Source organism: Ovis aries, chromosome 4 (genome assembly GCF_016772045.2).
Source record: "Ovis aries strain OAR_USU_Benz2616 breed Rambouillet chromosome 4, ARS-UI_Ramb_v3.0, whole genome shotgun sequence".
NCBI lineage: Eukaryota > Metazoa > Chordata > Mammalia > Artiodactyla > Bovidae > Ovis > Ovis aries.
The window spans coordinates 63653839-63673471 of NC_056057.1; the positions used below are offsets into that span (position 1 = coordinate 63653839).

General features: G+C 34.8%; 1 protein-coding gene across 3 annotated transcripts in view; it reads left to right on the top strand.

Annotated features, from left to right (window-relative positions):
- The window catches only part of DPY19L1 (dpy-19 like C-mannosyltransferase 1), a 95594-nt gene that overhangs the window by 60640 nt on the left and 15321 nt on the right, over positions 1–19633 (top strand). For all 3 annotated transcript variants that reach the window (XM_015095308.3, XM_042248611.1, XM_042248612.1), the window contains exons 11-16: positions 2246–2332; positions 4450–4509; positions 5050–5130; positions 10472–10573; positions 14285–14356; positions 15707–15756. In XM_015095308.3, coding sequence (XP_014950794.2) covers positions 2246–2332; positions 4450–4509; positions 5050–5130; positions 10472–10573; positions 14285–14356; positions 15707–15756 — 452 coding nt within the window. The remainder of the gene's footprint in view (positions 1–2245; positions 2333–4449; positions 4510–5049; positions 5131–10471; positions 10574–14284; positions 14357–15706; positions 15757–19633) is intronic.

The window sequence follows — 19633 nt, forward strand, 5'->3', positions numbered from 1 at the left end:
ATGGCAGGGACTTCCTTCTTTTTTACGGCTGAGTTTTGGTCTATTGTGTGTATGCCACATTTTCCATATCCATTCATCCATCAGTGGAAACTTAGACTGTTTCCATGTCTTGGCTATTGCGAATAATGCTGCAGTGAACACGGGAGTGCACATATCTCTTGGAGATCCTGTTTTTGTTTCCTTTGGGTATATGCCAGGGGTGGATTTTCTGGATCATATGATAGTTCTGTTTTTAATTTCTTAAGGAACTTCCATACTGTCCTCCATAGTGTACTAACTCACCAATAGTGGGACAAAGGGCTTTTTATTCCCCACATCCTCACCAATACTTATCTCTTGGCTTTTTGATAATGGTCTTTCTAACAGGTGTGAGATTATGAGGTGATGTCTCATTGTGGATTTGATTTGCATTTACTAATGGTATTGAACACCTTTTCCTTTGATATTATAACAGCATTTGATAAAGTCAACATCTGTTTCTGATTTTTAAGATCTTAATTAAATGAAAATAGATGGATGTTTCATTGAACTTTTGATACATACATGTACTTTAAGCCAAAAGCTAGTATCATGCAACATGATGAATCAATAAAACTATTCCCATTAATGCCAGAAATTTAAGAAATATATCTCTGCCACTCTTAACATTGTTGCATAAATGTTAACTAATACAACTGACTAAAAAATAAGAGTCTCAGATAGAAAAGGAAGATATAAAAGTATCATTGTTTGTAATTGATATGCTTTTGAATACTTAAAAGAACCAAATTAATAAAGTAATTACTACTAGAAACAATGCAAGTTTATATTAATTTATTCATACTTAATATAATTTTTCTAAATATAAAAAATCAAAAAATATGAAAAGATTGCTGATATAATAGCAACACAGATAATATACTTTAAAATAAACTTAATAGGCAGGATCTATATGAAGAAAACTTTACGCACTTGATATATATAAAAGAAGACTTAAAGAAATGGAAACAATGTGTACTATTTTTAAATCTAAAGATTTGATAGTGGGCAGATGTAGCTAAAATATAGTGTAATGTACATTATAGGATAAAGCAATTTTAAGACAAATGTCATTTTTTCAAATTTAGGCTGATTATAAAATTCTTATGTAAATTTTATGTATGTGGATCAAAAATAAAACTACTGAAAGAAAGCATGGATTATTTTATTTTTAAAGGCTTTTCTTATAATGGAGGTAAATTCTCAAGTCTTACAGGAAATGAATGATAAACTGACTAATGTAAAAATTTAGGCAACAGTTATAATAAATATCACAAACAAAGATAAAAATGAACTGGGGAAATATTTATAATATGTTTGCTTTGTAAGGAGCTGTGCTCTATTATATATGAAGGAGTGCTTAGGAAATTTCAAAAACCCAATAGAAAAATGGACACTAGGAGCAGGCAATTCATATACACGCAAAACCATGTAAGTAGTAAATAGAAGATGCTGTATGTCTCATCCCTAAGAATGGAAAAGTGAATAGAAAAAAATGAAACAATGAAGTAACCTTTTTTTGTTTGTTTGTTAGATTGGCAGATATTTAAAAAGAATAATGCATGATATTGGTAGGAGTGTGTATTGGCAGGAACTCTCATACCCTACTAGTGGAGAGTATGGTATTTTGTATGGAAATTTGTCAATATTTTCTCAAATTTTAAAATGTTTGTATCCTTGACCCATGATAGTAATTTATCCCATAAATGTGTTGACATGTACTAATATGTAAGATAGATACATAAGGATGTTTTCTCAGCAGTGTTTATAATAGGAAAAACAAAACTAACAGCAAGACAAAACCGGAAAGCACTTAAGTGTTCAGAGTACTGGTTGCATAAATTATGGCGTATCTATAGAGTAGGGTACTTTTTTCAGTTATTCAACAGAATGAATTAACTTGGTTTAAATTGATACGTAAAGCTCTTTGAAACAAACTGAGAATAAAAGCAAGCAATAGCATAGCTTCTGGGCCAACTTTTCATTTCTGGTTTTAAAAAGTTATAAACTAGAATTTGTATATGTGAATGTAAGGATGCACAGGGAGTTGGTGGTGTTGGTGATTTCTGGGGTTTTGAAGTGGGGCGTAGAATGCGGGCTCTTTTCCTTGTATATTCCTTTTTGAATGGTCCAAATTTTGTTTATCATGGGCATGTGCAGTTTTCAGAATAGAAATCATTTTTTTGGTTTTCTGTATGTTAATTATATTTTTCTTGGATTTTTTCAGATTTCTCTTGCACTTTGTTTTGTTTTGATGTTTGGAAACTCAATGTTATTAACTTCTTATTATGCTTCCTCTTTGGTAATTATTTGGGTAAGTGTTCCTTAAGTAAATGTCTGTTTTTGAAACTAATGGTTTACCAGTTTATCGCTGGCTTGAGATTCATGAGGGATTATCTTTCAAGAACTGTTTCAAGTGTCTTACTAAATACATATAATGTGATAATGTATTTAAGTTCTCACTTCCAAAGAAACACAACAAAAATTAATGCCTGAAAACATAGCGCTTTGCTTTGTACTCTCAATCTGTCCTTTCTCTCTAATCTTTTATGTCACCTAAATTTTGGCCCAGGGTTTATTTTAGAATGATTTCTATGCTCTCCTCTTTTTCTTGATTCCTCCCCTCTTTTCAGAGTTTATTCTCTTCTTTCCCCACTTTGTTACCCCCTTTCCTCGTTTTGGCATCTCACAGCAGTCTCTCCTTCTTGTTCCACTGTGGTCAGAGAGAGGCTTCAGGACTTGTTTTTTTTTTTTTAGTTTTTTCCCTTCATGTCTATTTGTATGACTTATTCAGATAATTTAAATCAGGTAATGATTCAGTTATATTTTTCTAGATCACTAAGAGCAGATGTAGATTATGGAGAGATAGTCTTACAGAATTAGGGTAACGGGTCATCTAATACCTTCTGCCAGTTTCATTAGAATGATTTTCTAAATATAATATGTCTCTCTAAATTTAAAGACTTGCAGAGGTGGTTACTCCTTTTTTTTGGTCAATGGATTTCTCTATTACAATGTTTTGCATACCTAAGAGGAAAGAAAATATTCCTTATATTTAACATACATGTGCTTTAGTTTTAGACTGGTTTCTTGGAGATGAAAGCATATTGCACTGTCTTAACTGAAATGTATTCTACTTCTAGAATGGTCATTTAAGTAAGTCAGATCATTTTGTCTTTCTTGATTTCTAGAACCCATTAACAAATTTGGACTCTGCTATTTCTTTGTCCAATTTTACAAGTAAATTTTTTTTTAAGATTCTGTTTCCCAAATACCTCTTCCCAGTCTAGACCACCATCCCTTTCAGGTTGTGTGACTTGAGTATACTCTGGCACAGAAATTAGCCATCGGCATGTGTTTGATGCTCTGTTTTCAATAATGACTAAAAAAAAACCCTCATTCACTGAATTGCTGTGCTTTGCTATTACTGATAGTTCTTACAATCATGAATTCTGCTTATAATTAGGAAATGTGACAGTGGACTCAATTCTGTATTTACATGTGTACATGGGGGAAGTCCTGGTATTACTCAGGGTGAAGTACATGACTGTTGGTACTTGTGTACAGGAAAGCCATTGAATGGAAGATTGCCTATCAATAAAATCTAACCTTAAGTACATATTGCAGGAAATTCTCTTCAGTTCTGTTGAACACCTACAGTGTGTTAGGCTTCCTGCTGGGTGCTTGATACTGAGGTGTGTCTCAGGTATAGATTAAGCTATGCATATTTCATGTATCAGTATTTTGATGTATAAAAATAAATGATGGCAACAGGTACAGAATGTAGACTGTTTTTGTATATTTACCTATAAATGCACATTTGTCTATTTTTATTTCTAGTTATCACTTTGAAACCTTAATCGTAACACATTTTGTATTCTCAGATACTCGGAAACTTCTGAAAAGATTTAATTTGGGTTCATGTATTTATGTTTTGATCTCTATATTTTTGCCAAGTTGGAAGTAGATTTAGATCTTTATAGATACTGTGCTTTGGAAGTTTGCTATGTATCTGGAAAAAAATCAGATTTGGTTGAGAAGTATTTAGTTGGTTCATTAAAAACTCATTTTTAGTTTATTCAAGGAGTTAGTAATATTTTAACTTAAGGAAAATCTTATAAGACACCTATCTAAAATTCTGAAATTGTTATATATTTCTTGGTTCTTAGGTAAATCAGAACCAGTCATAGAAGTCAATTATAGAAATTAACATATGGAGATTTTTCTTTCAACTTTACAAAGTGACTGACTGACCTAAAATATTCTGGACAAAACAGGGCTTCTTGAAATCAAATAAGCTTGTATTGATTCTATGTGAAACAATGAAAATTGTGCTGAATTTTAGATTTTGAGGGTCATGTTATTTATAAGTATTTTTTTGGTACCTGAATTTGTGTCTGTAATTGTTGCTATGTTACTTTCTCCATGCAGGGTTTACTGGCAATGAAACCATATTTCCTGAAAATAAATGTATCTGAACTTAGTTTATGGGTAAGAATCAATTTATTTGAATGTATACATTCTTCCTTCTTTAAAATATATCATTGGTTTTATGTTTTACTTTCAAGGAATTGATCTATATAATGCAGGAGGTCTAACAGTTTTATAACATATTAGGGCTCAATTTTAATGTGCCAAATTACTCTTTTCGTGAAGCAAGATTAATATTGGATAGGTAGTTAAAGAATTTCAATTTTTGTATTTTATTACCTATGCTTTTTCTGAGGAGCAGTACATGTGTAAGAAACTTTCAGTAGAAGGGGAATTTAACTGCAATTGCTGTGTAAATCTCCTATAATATATTAACTTTGATAAGAAGATTGTATATATTTTTCTTTCTGGTGACAGCCGTTGATTTTGAAGTAACATTCTTTATTTTAAGGTGCATGTGTTTCAGCATTTTCTCTTGGCTATAGCGATAATAACTTCACATGTGATTAAAGCATTTATTTTTTTCTTACTAGGCTATGTCTATACAATGGCTGTATGATGCATTGGTTTAGTTTTGTTTTGCTATATTTTTTTTTGTAGGTTATCCAAGGATGTTTTTGGTTATTTGGAACTGTCATACTAAAGTATTTGACATCTAAAATCTTTGGTATTGCAGATGATGTAAGTATATTTTTGCTTAAACTTGAAAGACTTAAAATAAACAGGCTTAGAATGCATTACCAGAGTTGCCAAGTGCCACTATTTAAGCTAAATTTTAAGGTGGGGTCTATTCACCTGTTATTTTATCTATCTAATAGAAAGTAAATGTGACTAAGTATATAGTCTATTCATCAAAATTAATTTTTGACACAGTCTCTTATTTTATTGGTCTTTCTATATCACAAAGGTTTTAAAATTTTAAAGAAAGCCCTAGAGACTTAAGCTTAAATGTTAAGACCTATGCAGTTATTTTCCTCTGGTTTCTTTATAATCCCCTTTTGCAACAGACAAAGACACCACCCACCTTCAGAGCCTCGTAAATAATAAATTGTATTATAGACTCATTCCTTTTTTTTTTTTTTCCAGTTTTCTGGTCACCGCTTATGAAAGGTTTATTTATAAGCTTTTATAGATGATTTAATCCAAGTTAGTCTTGCAAGAGACATTTTTATTTTTGTTATTGGTTTTACTTTCTTTGGTATTTGGGTAGGAGAGATAATAAAATGAGAAGTCTGTTTTATAATTACAAAAGATTCACCCTATCTGTAATTTTGCTTATTTTGATATTTTGGTGAGTACATTACTTAAAAGAGAACACTAACCAACGTGGAAAGAGTAACATAAACCATACTTTTTTTTTTCTGTAATTTATTTTAACTGACTGTCTTTCTTCCTCCTGTAATAGATTTAAGTTGTGGTTTTGAAACTGAGTTTTGTGAAGTTCTGGGACTTCACAGGCTCTTTGGTGAGGTCCGTCTACTTCCCAGTCTCCTTGTTGATTCTCTTCATCCAGGATATTCTAGCTTTAATCTGTTACATAGTGGACATCTATACACGTTTTCATATGAACAAGAGAATTGTTTGCTTAAAAAAGATTGAGAACCACTGGACTATTAAAGGGGTAGTGTACAACCTGTGGAAAGATATTTTAAAAGTTTAAAAGCATAGCCTAAAATGCACTTATTCAGTTATTCAGTGTACTTGCTCTGGGCCTGGCAGTCGAATGCATCCTAGAGATACGAAACTGAGTAAGACACAGTCTAGTGGGATATAGGGACAATTTCTAGCAACTATAAAACAGTGTAATAGAAGCCGTGATAAAAAGAGTGGAACCTCTGTGGCAGTCCAGACGCCGAGCTTTCACTGCAGCGGGCATGGGTTCAGTCCCTGGTTGGAGAACTAAAGATCCTGCATGCTGTGTGGCATGGCCAAAAATAAATAAATAAAAAAATTAAAACTGCAAAATGTATTTTTAAAACTTCATTAAAAAAGAAAACAAACAGGTACAGAGGGCTGCACAAATACACAGGAGGAGTCAAGGAAGGCTCCTAGAAGTCAGCTGTGAAGATGAGCACTAAAAGGTGATTAAGTCAGCCGGGACACAGAGAATGAGCAGGAAGAAATGGGAAATAGCTCAAATCCTAGGTTTATGGAATCTGACTACTAACCGGGGGAAGACAATCCAGTTAAACTGTTAATTCAGGTTAAAGTGATTGTTGTCATTTCTGTCAACAGCCTGGTGTTGAACCATGGTAAAAAAAAAATATATAAAAAGTTATGTCTAAATCAGAAATAATTTAGTTGCAGCATTGGTATTTCTGGAAATAAGTAACACTGATCAGGAACATCAGCTCACAAATTCTTAATTTTGACATTGGTCAGAGGAAAGAGAATGGCAAAGCCATATAGCTGTTGAAAAGCATTGGGTTTTTTTCTGTTAAGATAATAAGACACATACTTTCCTGTCCTTTAGGTATCCAAGGAGGCATTTATTGGCCTATCCTAGATTTCTCATCCTTGGTAAAAACTGATGTTGTCCAACAGGGAAGTTTAGCACTTAGTGCCCCAAGCTTTTTGTTGGGGGCTGATTAACACAGACACCCTCTGCCTCACACATATCAAAATTCCAAACTCCCAGAAGCAATGTAGGTGTTCAGTATAAGCCACTAGTATCATTTAGGGTGGTGGGGTCCTTACAGAATCCAGGTTCCCAGATGTCAGCCAGGGGTCAACCTTGCAAGCAGGTTTTTCAAAGGATACCCTTCAGACCTGCTCTGTTGACTCTCATCTGAATGTTGAGTTTGTCTCTTCTTTTCCTCTCTGCCGCGCCCACCCGCCTTCTTGGATCTTACGTGAATGTGCATACCACCTTCCAGACGGTCATTGGATGTGTAGAGAGCTTCGGCTCTCTTAGATCCCTCAGCCTCTGTGGACAGCTTTCCATTCATCAGGGATGGGAGGACTTATCTACCCCTCATGGATTGTCTCTTTTGTAGACTCTAACATTTCTAGCTAGTCTGTGAATCTGCTGTTCACCAAACTGAAACTGACGCTGTAACCCTTGGCTGCTTTCCCTGACAGTGCACAGATTTTTTTTCTCTCTGCCCCCAAACAAGTCATCTCCTTCAGATGTTCTTCCATGGTCAGCCCCATCCAGTTACCACCATTGGGCTGACTGAGCTCAGGGAAGCAGTGGTGATGTAATGCTGGGTGTTAGTGGCCAAAGTGGGAATTCCTGGTGGCTTAGTGGTAAAGAATCTGTCTGCATGGCTGGAGACTGCCTATCAATGCAGGAGACTTGGGTTTGATTCCTGGATCAGGAAGATCCCCTGGAGAAGGAAATGACAACCCACTCCAGTATTCTTGCCTGGAAGATCCCATGGACAGAGGAGCCAGGGTACAGTCATGGCATGGGCTAACAAGAGTTGAACACAACGTAGCCACTATACCAGTGGCCAAAGCAACAGTGCCCCAAACTCCCACTATTTCCACACAGAGGTCGTTTTTTCTTCCTTTTTTAAAATAAATGAATTTTCTACATTTGTTTTCCTTTTGATCATTTTCTTGAACCTAATATTATTTTTGACAGTTTTGTCCAATTTCATAGTTGTTACTGGAGGAGGGTATTTACTAATGTTGTCCTTTGTTGTATCTGCAAGTCCCCACATTCATTGATTTTTGAGTGTTGATCCAACATTGTGTTTCTCAGATAACCTTACTTGTTTACAAAGTATTAGTTTTTCTAAATATTGCTGGATTTGGTTAGCTAATGTTTTTAAGGACTTTTGTTGATTTTTAAGAACATTAATCTGTAGTTTTATTTTCTTGTAATGTTTTTGCCTGGTTTTAGTTTCAAGGTAATTCTGTGCTTGCTAAAATTATTGGAAAATGTTCAATCTCCTGTTCTCAGTGAGAATTTATATAGAATTGATATTATTTCTTCCTTAAATGTTTGTTAGAATTTGACCATGAAGCCCTCAGAATCTGAAGTTTTGTTCATGGGAAGATTTTCTACTACAAATCCACTTTCTTTAGGAAGTTACTGGTAGTTTGTATCTTTAGTAGAAACTCACCCATTTCATATATGTCATCAAATTGGTCATGTTTTTAAAAAATTATTATAGGATTCAGTTAGTGAAAAAATTCTTATTGAAATTTTTTACTTATATGTGAAATTGTCTTTTATGTTCTTTAACTTTCCTTCTTTGGATTTAGAATCAATGTTATATTAATCTATAAGGAGGTGCTTTTATTTTTTGCTATGTTTTCTACTTTCTATTTATTATATTAATATTTCCAAAGTATCACTTATTAAAAACTCCTCTTTGATTTTATTGTATTTTTCTTTGTAACTAAATCTGTCATCCTCATTTCCTTTATTCTTATTTCTTTGGGATTGCTCTGAACCTTTTTCTGATGCTTGAGGGAAAGTGCTTTGCTCTTTTGCTTTCACTTCTCTTATATTATGATAAACACATTTCAAATCTATAAATTTCCCAAAAGTAGTACCTCTTTTGCATCTTACAAGTGAACTATTTTGTGATTTTTTTTTTTAACCCGAAGATAAGTTTTATGTTATTCAGTATCTAGCTGAAAGGACTTTTAAAGTCTTTCTTAGTTATTGTTTTCCAGTTCTGCTGCATTTGGGATTAGAAAAATGTAATTTGCATTGTAGAAATTCACATATCCAACAAATATTGTGAACTTATTTTTTCTTCCTAGAGACTTTTTCAATTGTGCTTTTATACACTTTGAATCTATACCATTCACTGAAAAGATGTTTATGATACGTATAATCTTCCTTTGTTGTTCGTTTTATGAGCATATAATGTCATTTGTTGTCTTCATGTGTTTTTGTTTGAATTTGTTTTTGTGAGACGTTACATTTGCTAATGCAAGTTTCTGTGGTTTATTGTATCTGGTATATCTTGTTCTCTTTTTCAGCTGTTAGCCTTTCTGCAAACTTTTAAGCATATCTTTTGTAGACAACATGATACTGAATTTTTTCCCTTAACTCTAATTGAGCATCTGTCTTTAATTAGTGAACTAAAAGTCTTTACATTTATGGCAGTTATCATTATTTTGTGACTTCTTTCTTTCCTTTTGTTGAGATTTTCCAAGCATTTGCTTTCCTTTTAGATTCTTTTCCCTTTCCTTGGATTGGTGGTTTGCATATGCAATTTTAGGCCAACGTATTCTCCCTGTTGGCTTCTTAAACTTATTAGCATACATTTCTTCCCCACAAGACACAGCATTTGAGATTCTTCAGGATATCCCATCGCCATTGAGTTCCTATTCACTCCCTGACCACACCCCCCCCATACACACACACTTTGTTTATGTATCGTTTATCATTTTAGTCATGACTTGCTTTGGATATAATTTACCCCCTTCCCTATGGTTCTTGCTCTTTTAGACAATAATTAATTGAAACTTAGGCAAATGTTTTCTCATTTGTTAAATGAAAATAATTCCAGCTTCCTCTCGTGGCTCGTTGTGGGAAGTAAATGAGGTGATGTAAGTGTGAACTTGGTGATATGTGAAGAATACACAGATGCTGATTGTCAGTCAAAAGGTGTGTTTTATTCCAAGGTCTGCCCATTGTCTGCTTCTTTCAAAAAGTCTTTTCAGTCTGCCTTTCAGAAATTCTGAATTATGTTTGTTTTTCTTTACTCTAGAACATGATGTCCCTTTGTGATTGATGGATGCCTGTGTGTGTTACCAAGCCCAGTGGATACCTTGTAGTGTATTTCACAAGATTTAACACCTTGAGCAGGGAAAACCCAAGGGTGAAAGCCTGTGGAATGTTGTTGATGGTGCATGGAAGGCAGGGTGTTGTTGGAGCTATCACTTGTTAGCCAAAGAACAGAGACTGTGAAATTGGAGGGTCCAAAACCAGCCGTGTGTTAGGACAACAAGTTCTGCAATGCATTGGAAGCTGTTTTTAGGTGCTGTTAACATTGAAATGAGTTATAGCAATGTACGGCCTAATCTAATGGTGCCTCCCTTTACTCCTTACTAGGCTCATATTGGCAACTTATTAACATCAAAATTCTTCAGTTACAAGGATTTTGACACTTTACTGTATACATGTGCAGCAGAGTTTGACTTTATGGAGAAGGAGGTAAGATGGGATTTATCCTTTTCTAGGTTTTGGTCAGTTCATTTTTCATAAAGGGTGCTCCTGTTATTCAGATTCTTACCTCTGTGCTCTTATCTCAGTTTGAAGGAAAAGGAAAACCTTGCAGCTTAAATCAAGATGTTCCTGTTTACGTTAGCACAGCCTCATGAAATATATGATCTCTTCTCATTTTGATAATTTAGAAACATACATTCAGTCTAGCAATAGTTTTTAGGATGAGTAAACACAGAAGCACTTCAAGTTGCTTTCTTTCAAGGATAGCATTGATTCAGTAAAACTCTCAAGCTTTTCAGTTTCCGCTTGCTTTGTGATTGTTTGTTTGAATAATCTCATTGATTTGAAATATCATTGAATACAGGTTTTTCATTCCAACAACATTTGTCTTTCTAAAACTGTATTCGTGTGTTTAGAAGGAAATCTGAGAGTAGTTTAGTGCATTGTCAGACAGAAGTCTACAGTGTTACTTACACACACACCACCCATGTGGCCCTGATTTATGAGGCTATTTAATTATCTCTGAGACTTTCTTCAAAGCTCTGTGTGTGTGTGTGTGTGTGTGTGTGTGTGTGTGTGTACGGAACTGGCCAACAGTCCTCTGCTGACACATTCATTTTCCCTGATCCCCACTGGGTTAGCCATTGAATTGCAGACCAGTTGGAAGAGAGTGTGCCACATGGCAGATGACTCTTTACTCCAGTGACTTATCGTCTTCATTTCCTGTGTTCTGGCAAGTGGTTTTGACACATAATGGCTGATAAAAAGTGTGTAAGTGATAATGTTGAGCCTGCTGAAAGAAAATAGGGAAAAGTATCTTGCAAAACATTAAAATGCATGCCTATAGCAGATCAAGACCCCTTCAAGGAGATGGTAAAGGAAGTATAGGCATCAACAGAGAAATTAGGGCTCAGTGTAAATCCTTTAACATTGTTGAAAATAAACACGCCACTACATAGCCTTGAGAGTATGAATCATCAGTTATGTAACAGGAGAAATAGTTTACTAAGGCACAGCGTGGCTTCAGCCAGTTTGAAGAAAATGGCAAAGCCGTGTCCAGCCTGCCATTCTTCATCTCCATAGGTATCTTCACAGGGACTGTGCTGTAGAGACAGAGCACAGTGCAGGCTCAGAGAGAGGGCATCTGGTGCATGGTGGGAAGAGGGAACAGTTTAACGCAATATCATACTGGTATGGAAAGACACTTAAGATGTATAATAGGGTAAGCAACATGCTGTGATCTTATTGAGCTATGATTAGCACACATAAAGTGTCAGCAAAATTTTAACACTGGTTTTCTTTTCTTTTTTTTTTGGTGAAGAGGTAATTAGTGATTAACTTTATTTTGTAATTTGCATTTTCTAAATTTTCTATAGTAGTCATATTTTAATTGAATTGTACTATTGAAAGATAGTAAAAACCAGTGAGGGAGATCTTTGCCTTTTAGATATGAAAATGGAAAGCAACAGTATTTAAAGTACAAAGACATCAAAACAGGAACGTTATGGCCAAAAATAGGCAATGCTGGATAGACCCCATCTGTATGTACTTAACTATGTTTTTGTGTGTGTACTTGGTATGAAATGAAGAGAGCAGAGAGCAGCACAGGTAAATGATAAAAGATGCATTTTTTCATGAATATTATTTGAAAAATTGAACTGGGGTGGGAAATCAGGTTTGTATCATATGCCAAACTTCATTTCAGTTGATGTGTTAAATATAAATGAAGCTTGAAAAATTAATTTGAGAAACATTTCTTAACTTCATATTTTAATGAGCATCATGTTAGTACAAAATGCATATGAGAATGATTAATAGATTTGTCTGCATATTACTTAAAACTGTTATATGTACAGTTTTGTACATTAAATGTTATAAAAATTAAAATCAAATGACTAACTGGGATGATTCTTGCGATAAATAAAATCAATGAAACTAGAGATTAATTAGTTTAGGAGAGTGTTCAAATCAATAGAAGTTTATCAAGGACCGTCACTCTTTCTCAGCACTAAAAGTACAGCCCCACACTGTTCCCCTACCCACCTATGCGGAAATGGGCAAAGGACGTGAACATATACAATCCATCAGGGAGGAAATGCTGATAACTGATTAAAATGTGAAATTCATTGTCTCCTTTATTTTTTCTCCGTTCTCTAGTGTTCACAATGAGCATATGTAACTTGTATGCTTAGAATAAAATCAATAATTATGAGAAATATTAAAATAAAAGAAGTTATAATTCTAATAGAACAAGCATGTGCACACATCTCTCACTGTGGTTTTTTTCCTTTGCATTTGTTCTTTTTTTTTAAATTAAGGTATTACAACATTAAGGCTTTACAACATTGTGTTGGTTTCTGCTGTGCAACAAAGTGAATCACCTGTATGTATATGTATATCCCCTCCCTCTAAGACCGCCCCCCCACCGACAATCCCACCCCTCTAGATCACCAAAGAGCACTGAGCTGAGCTCTCTTCAAGCAGGTTCCCCACTAGCTATCTGTCTTATACGTAGCAGTGTATGTATGTCAATCCTGATCTCCCAACTCACCCCACTCCCCCTTCCTCACACCCCTGTGTCCACATGTCTGTTCTGTACATCTCCGTCTCTATTTCTGCCCTACAAATGGGTTCATAGGTACCATTTTTCTAGATTGCACATATATGCATTAATATATGATATTTGTTTTTCTCTTTCTGACATACTTCACGCTAATAAACTCTTAGAATATAATGTTAAAATTGTTTAAGCTCTATTAAACTTTGTTTAGTATTTTTAACATGATTTTTTAAATGCTTCCTTTTTAAAGAAAACATCAATCTTACTACTTTTCTTATATTTATTGTTATTATTAGTAAATGTCTAATTTTTGAAATAATAAAATAGTTATTATAAATTATCAAAATTGCTTGTCTAATACAGAATAGAAAGTGAGAAAATTGGACTAAGGAGAGGGAAATCAGAAAGTGCTACTTACCTTATGTTTTGTAGAATTAAAATGTACCAGTATTTTTAATATGGTTGAATCTAGCCTTCTGTTTATAAACATATTAAAGAAAGCATGCGTAATTTCATGTAATGATAAAACTTTTGTGAGGGAATGTGTTGATAATGAGCAAATCGATTGCAATTTAGAAATTTCAGGCTGAGAATTGTGGGAGACTGTGATCTCAAATTATTGAGAGGTGTATAGGATTGCAATGTGTAGGGCTTTTTTAGTTAAAAAAAGTTTTGTTTTGTTTTGTTTTTAGTTTTTTACCTATTACTGAAGAAAATGTAAAAATGTTTTTGCTCCTTTTATAAACATTGATCATTATTGTGTGTGTTTGTATGTGGACATCATGCTTGTGATTTTTATTCGAGATAAAATGCACAGTAAAGCTCCTGCCATTCTGCTGACCCTCGTTGAATATTGGGCTCTCTAGTTAGAACAGTACTGTGCAAAAGTGAATAGTAATGTTTCTAGTTGTGCTTTACACTACAAGTGTTTGGGAACTGTATCTGTTAGTGTTTTCAACTCAGCATTTTGGGGAAGTTCATTCCTATGGAAATGTATCTTCATTTTTATGAAGGGAATCAGTGAGTAGATTGGTGAATGCACAAGTTTCTTAACATGTTTTAAAATTCACTTGGTTCATGCTTTGCAGTTTCATTTGGAATAACATTTTTCTCTAACGAAACACTTCTTTGAATTTCAGACTCCCTTGAGGTATACAAAGACATTATTGCTTCCAGTTGTTCTTGTTGTGTTTATTGTAATCATTAGAAAGGTAAGTCTATCCTTTACCTTATGAGTACTTTCTCATAATAAAACATGTTCTTATTTCTTCATAGTAGTTACATATACAAGGCTACATGTTAATCTAACACAATACTTATATAGATTTATTGAAACACATTCTGTATTTTCTTACTAATAGCCTTTGATGAATATTTATAAATCTTAAAAAATATTGTGCTAGTTACCAACATAAAGTAAACCTAAGAAAAGGACACTTACATTTTGATAGTCACGTATTTTGAAAGATAGGATCAGAGAGATCATATTGACCCACATACAATTGTGTCTGTTTATGTAAATTATTACTGACTCACTTTTAACTTTTATGTAATATTTTATTAAAATATTTAACATATGCCTTTCTAAGTCATTTGTGCAGTATTCGTTAAATTCTGGAGAGAGTTTATTATTAATCAAAAGGAAAAATAGAATATTAACAATGTATTACTAAACCCAAAGAAATAGACTGCCAACTTAGCTTTGATAATGAAATCTTAAGTCCAGATATAAATCAGGCCAAGGAAGTTCCAATCTTTAGCAAAGAGTGAGATAATATTCTTTTTTCTTCTCAAGAGTTAGTGAACTTTATAACTACAGATGTTTTAAGTGAATGACTTGGGATTAGTCTGTGATTAAAAAATAAATCATAGACCCTAAAGGTTTTCTAATTCAGAGCAATTATTTCTGTGTTAGTACAATGTCATGTATTTGTGGAATATTCTGTATTGTAATTATTATTCACATCATATATTTATAATCACTCTAAATATTTCACATACCTTATTTCAATTGGTTCTTCAATAACATTCTAGGGTACAGATACTATTATTACCATTTTGGCAAATGCAAAATTGGAAGGTCGGAGAGGTTGTTACTGGCCTCACATCTCCATTAAAAAGCAAGGGAAGAGTGAGAATCAGACGGCCCCTTTACCCTCCTCTTTGGGCATCATAGTTATCATTCCTGTATGTGTATAGTTAAGTAGAGGCTCTACCAAAAACTGGAACGTGGTGGAATTCACTAAAGGTGAATTAGAAGCTGAAAGGTCAGGTTTCAAGACCCTTCTTAGTTGTTGTCCACCTTCAGGAAGATCATTTAATCCTTCTGAGCCTGTTGCTCCTCTATAACATGGTAATAAAACCTATCTGAACAGGGTTGGTTATAGATAGGATTATACAAATGTAAGATTTTGTTGTCATAATTACTATTTCTGAGTTACTTCTCATCTCCATACTTCTGTATTTTAGAGTAAGTAAAAGTTTGAAAGTCTAGAACATATGTTACTTGAATTTTTTTTCCCAGTACAGCTGTTATAAAGTGTTTAAAAATCTATTTGCAGGTTGTGAGTGACATGTGGGTTGTCTTAACTAAACAACAGACACATATAAGGTAAATATGGCATTAATGCCTTTGTTACTTCCTCCAGTTTGCTAAGTAGGTTTTTACAATGTATTAATTTTATAGTTATGTGAACTGATGTTTCAGTTGTTGCCATCCCCCTTCTCTGCTTTTATCCTTATTCCCTCTCTGAGCAGAGCTAAGCACATCACTTACTTGTCTCTAAGTCCCATCCAGTATGCTCTGACAGTAGCCCTACACTTATTTCTACTTGGAGGACACAGCTTTGTGCCTCAGTTTGGCAGGTAAAGCAAATTACTCTGTTGATGGTTTTAGAGTCAATGGACAGCCTTTTGGCAGAAGAAGAGGGAAATGTAAAAGTGGACTCATACCTCACTTTTTACATAAAAGAAATTCCAGATAGATCAAAGATTTAAATATAGAGAAAAATGAAACTCCCAAATAAACCAAGAGTTTATTATAATGTTAGGGTTAGAGGCCTTGTTAAGAATGGCATAAAACCGATAAGCTAGAAGGAAAGGTTGATATGGCTGATCAGATAAATTCTTTGGTAAAATACCATAACGTTATTTAAAGCAAATACAACTTGGGGGAAATATTTGCAGATCATAACAAGGTAGTAATGACCATCACACATAAAGAACTTCTATACGTTAGCAAGAAAAATGCCAAAAACCCATTTGAAAAATGAGTGAAAGGTACACACAGGCAGTTGAGAAAACACGTTCCCATTTTCCCTCCCACTACCCTCGTGTCCCGCTGATCTCTTTTGTGCTCTTTGACCGTGAAAATTGGTTTCCTGCCCTTGCAGTGGTTGTACCCTAAGCCCGTGATTGTGCCCCCTGCTTCCCACAGCCTGTCTTGGCATGACTCAGCTCTCTAATCCTGCCGAAATCTCACCTCCTATAAGAAGCCTTCTCTGCCAGTCACCTCTGAGTAGATCCCTTGTCTCCTTGCTTGTTATTCTCCACCATCACACCCTTTTTCTTTCTCTCGGCATTTATCACCATGTGTTTACAAACTGCTGGGTTGTTGCCTATATCTCCTGAAAGGGGAGATGGCCATTTCTGTTCAATTCAGCAGTTTATATGCAGTGCCTGGCATATGAGGAAAGAATAGTAGTTGAGTGATAAAGGCTTGTGCATGAGTAAATAGATACATGAAAAAGTGCTCAGTCCCATGATAATGTGGAAACCTTTTTACTTGACAGGTTTATAAAAATTAACACCCAGTGCTTGCAAGGGTGGTAAGGCAGTTTGGCAATAAAGCAAAACATATGGTGGGCCTGTCCTTTAACCCAGCAGTTTCACTGGTACAAGTATGTCCCTTAGAAACTCTCATAGAAATGCAGAGGTGATGATATAGAGATGCCCATTGTGGTGGTGTGTATAATGTGAAAATGAAAACAACCAAAGTATTCAGTAGTATTGGTTTAATTATGACCCAGTCAGAAAGTAGAATTCCTTATAGAGATATTTCATCATACATCCTTGAATTAAAAATTACAAAACATATAAAGGATGATTATACTTTTATTTTAAATATGAAGATTTTATATGTTTATTTGTACATAGGGATGTGGAAAGATAAAGCTTATAATTATTAGTAGGGGATGGGATTAGAGGATGGAGTAAAGGAAGTTTTAATTCTAGTTTCATTCTTTTGTGGAATTATTTTGGGGGCAGTAGAGATTGTTGAATTTGTGTGTCTATATATTTTCTTTTATAACACACAGCCTTATATATTATTCTTTAGCCTCTACCCAGTGATAAATTATTGCACGTACTCTTGAGACAATCCTTGTTCTCATTTAGAAGCAATTTATTGTAACTGTACCCTTGCTTCTACCTGACACCTTTGAGGGCTGGGGAAAAGGAAAAAGCTTCTAGTACATAAAGCCAAAATTTATCTTCGATTGAGATGAAAATTTTTTAAGAGCTCAGAAAAGGGCTAAAGGTTATAACTATAATATGCATCCAGAAGAGAAAGGTGGAACTTTTCACAGAAACAAGAGAGTCTTTTCAATAATAACTCAACTATAGAAATAATTATAGAAAAACACTAAGCTTCATGGGGCTCTCAATCTAGGTAGGATCAGAGCTTTCTGGAAAGGAGAAAGGCACATTGACATTTTGTTTTGCATTAAGTACCAAAGTCATATGCAAATATAAAAAGGGGAGGGGTAGGATACACATTTTAATTCTCAAGATGTGAGTACCAGGGTCTCCTTTATTCAGGGATTTAGGGGTTAAAGGAGGATAAAGATAGCATTATGAAGTAGAAAATGTATTGATTCTGAAACCAGTCAATATATAGACCTGGCTTTGCTGCTTACTAGCCCTGTGACTTGCTTTCCTTAGCTGTCAGTTGGGATAATAAATAGTTGTAAGACCAGAGTTAATGTAATGTTAATGGTCATATTAACATTCTAGGTGCTTAATAAATGGTAATGGATAATTTGTACTTGGAATGAAAGAAGAATAAAGGAGGACCCATTCACTTCCTTCATTTGCCTAATATGTTTACTCTTTGCTAGTACATCAGTATTTTTGAAACCAGATCGTCCAATCAGATTTTATGTAACCCAGATTACTTAGATTAGGGGTTAATTGAATCATTTGTTCATTCATTAAAAAAAAAAAAGAGAGAGATTGAACTGTATTTGCTGGGCATTGTTCTAGGCCTTGAAATATTTCAGTGTTTAGGATAGAGAAGGCATGTGTTATCAAGTTGTATATTTGTATCTCTGATTCAGACTTCTCCCTTGAACTTAAGATTTATACATAGACTCACTGTTTGTCATCTCTGTTTGGGTGTCTGGTGAGAATCTCAAATTCTGTGAATGCAGTACTGAGCCTCTGAATGTGCTTCCCTGTCAGCACACTTCTGCGGGATCTTCTTCAGCTCATTTTCCTCCTGGCTCCCTCTTCCCTAATCATGCTGTCTTTACTGTCAGCCTGCCAAGGAGCCGGCTGCCATGAGGCTTTGTCATGTCTGTCCTCTGCCTGAAGTGCTCTTCCACTGGGGATCCTCAGGCTCCAGTTCTCGGGTCCTCAAGGCTCTGCTCAGAGTTCATTCAGTTGGTGACCACACAGATTGATATATACCACCCTGGACACGCAGTACTCCCTGCATCTTTTCCCTGGTTTCCTTTTTTCTGCATGGTATTTATTGCCATGTAATGTTTGCTAATTTGCTTTCTGTTTGTCTCCTTCAACTTATATGTAAACTCTGGGGCACAGTTTTTCCCCGCCCCCAATCTTATTTACTGCTGTCTTCAGTGTTCAGTGAAATTGAGTGGATGGATGGATTTGTACCCTGTCCTCCTGAAGGGTTCATCTCAGTAGGGGAATTCAGAGGATACTCAAGTAAACCTATAATTGAACATTTTATTTTCTATGAGAAGATAAAACAGGGAAATGGAGTGTGCGTGATCAAGGTGGGAGGCACTGAATATGGGAGGGAGTCAAAGGAGCTGTCTGATGTTTTAAGGCGTAAAATGAGTCTAGTGTGATGGAGCACAGTTAGTCAAGAGGGAACACAGTAGAAGGTGAATTTCAAGGGTGAAAGATGGGGACCATCTAAAGAAGACTATGTGTAATTACCAAAAAAAAAACACAAAACCCAAACCCACAACAAACTAGAAAGTCTTAAGTAAAGAATGGCATATCTGGATTCCTGTTTTTGAAATTTGCTCTCAGTGCTGTGATGAGACTCAACACAGGGTTGGGGTGCTGGGAAGGGGACCAGAGTGAGCTGTGGGGAGGATGGGCCTATAAAGATGTATCCTTTCTTAGGAAATTAAAACCATCAAACAAAACTAAAGATGGCATTTTGTGGCTATTTTTTGTTTCAAAACTGCTGCTGTAAAAAAGTCTTGCATGTGGCTTCCTACATTGTCTCTGCG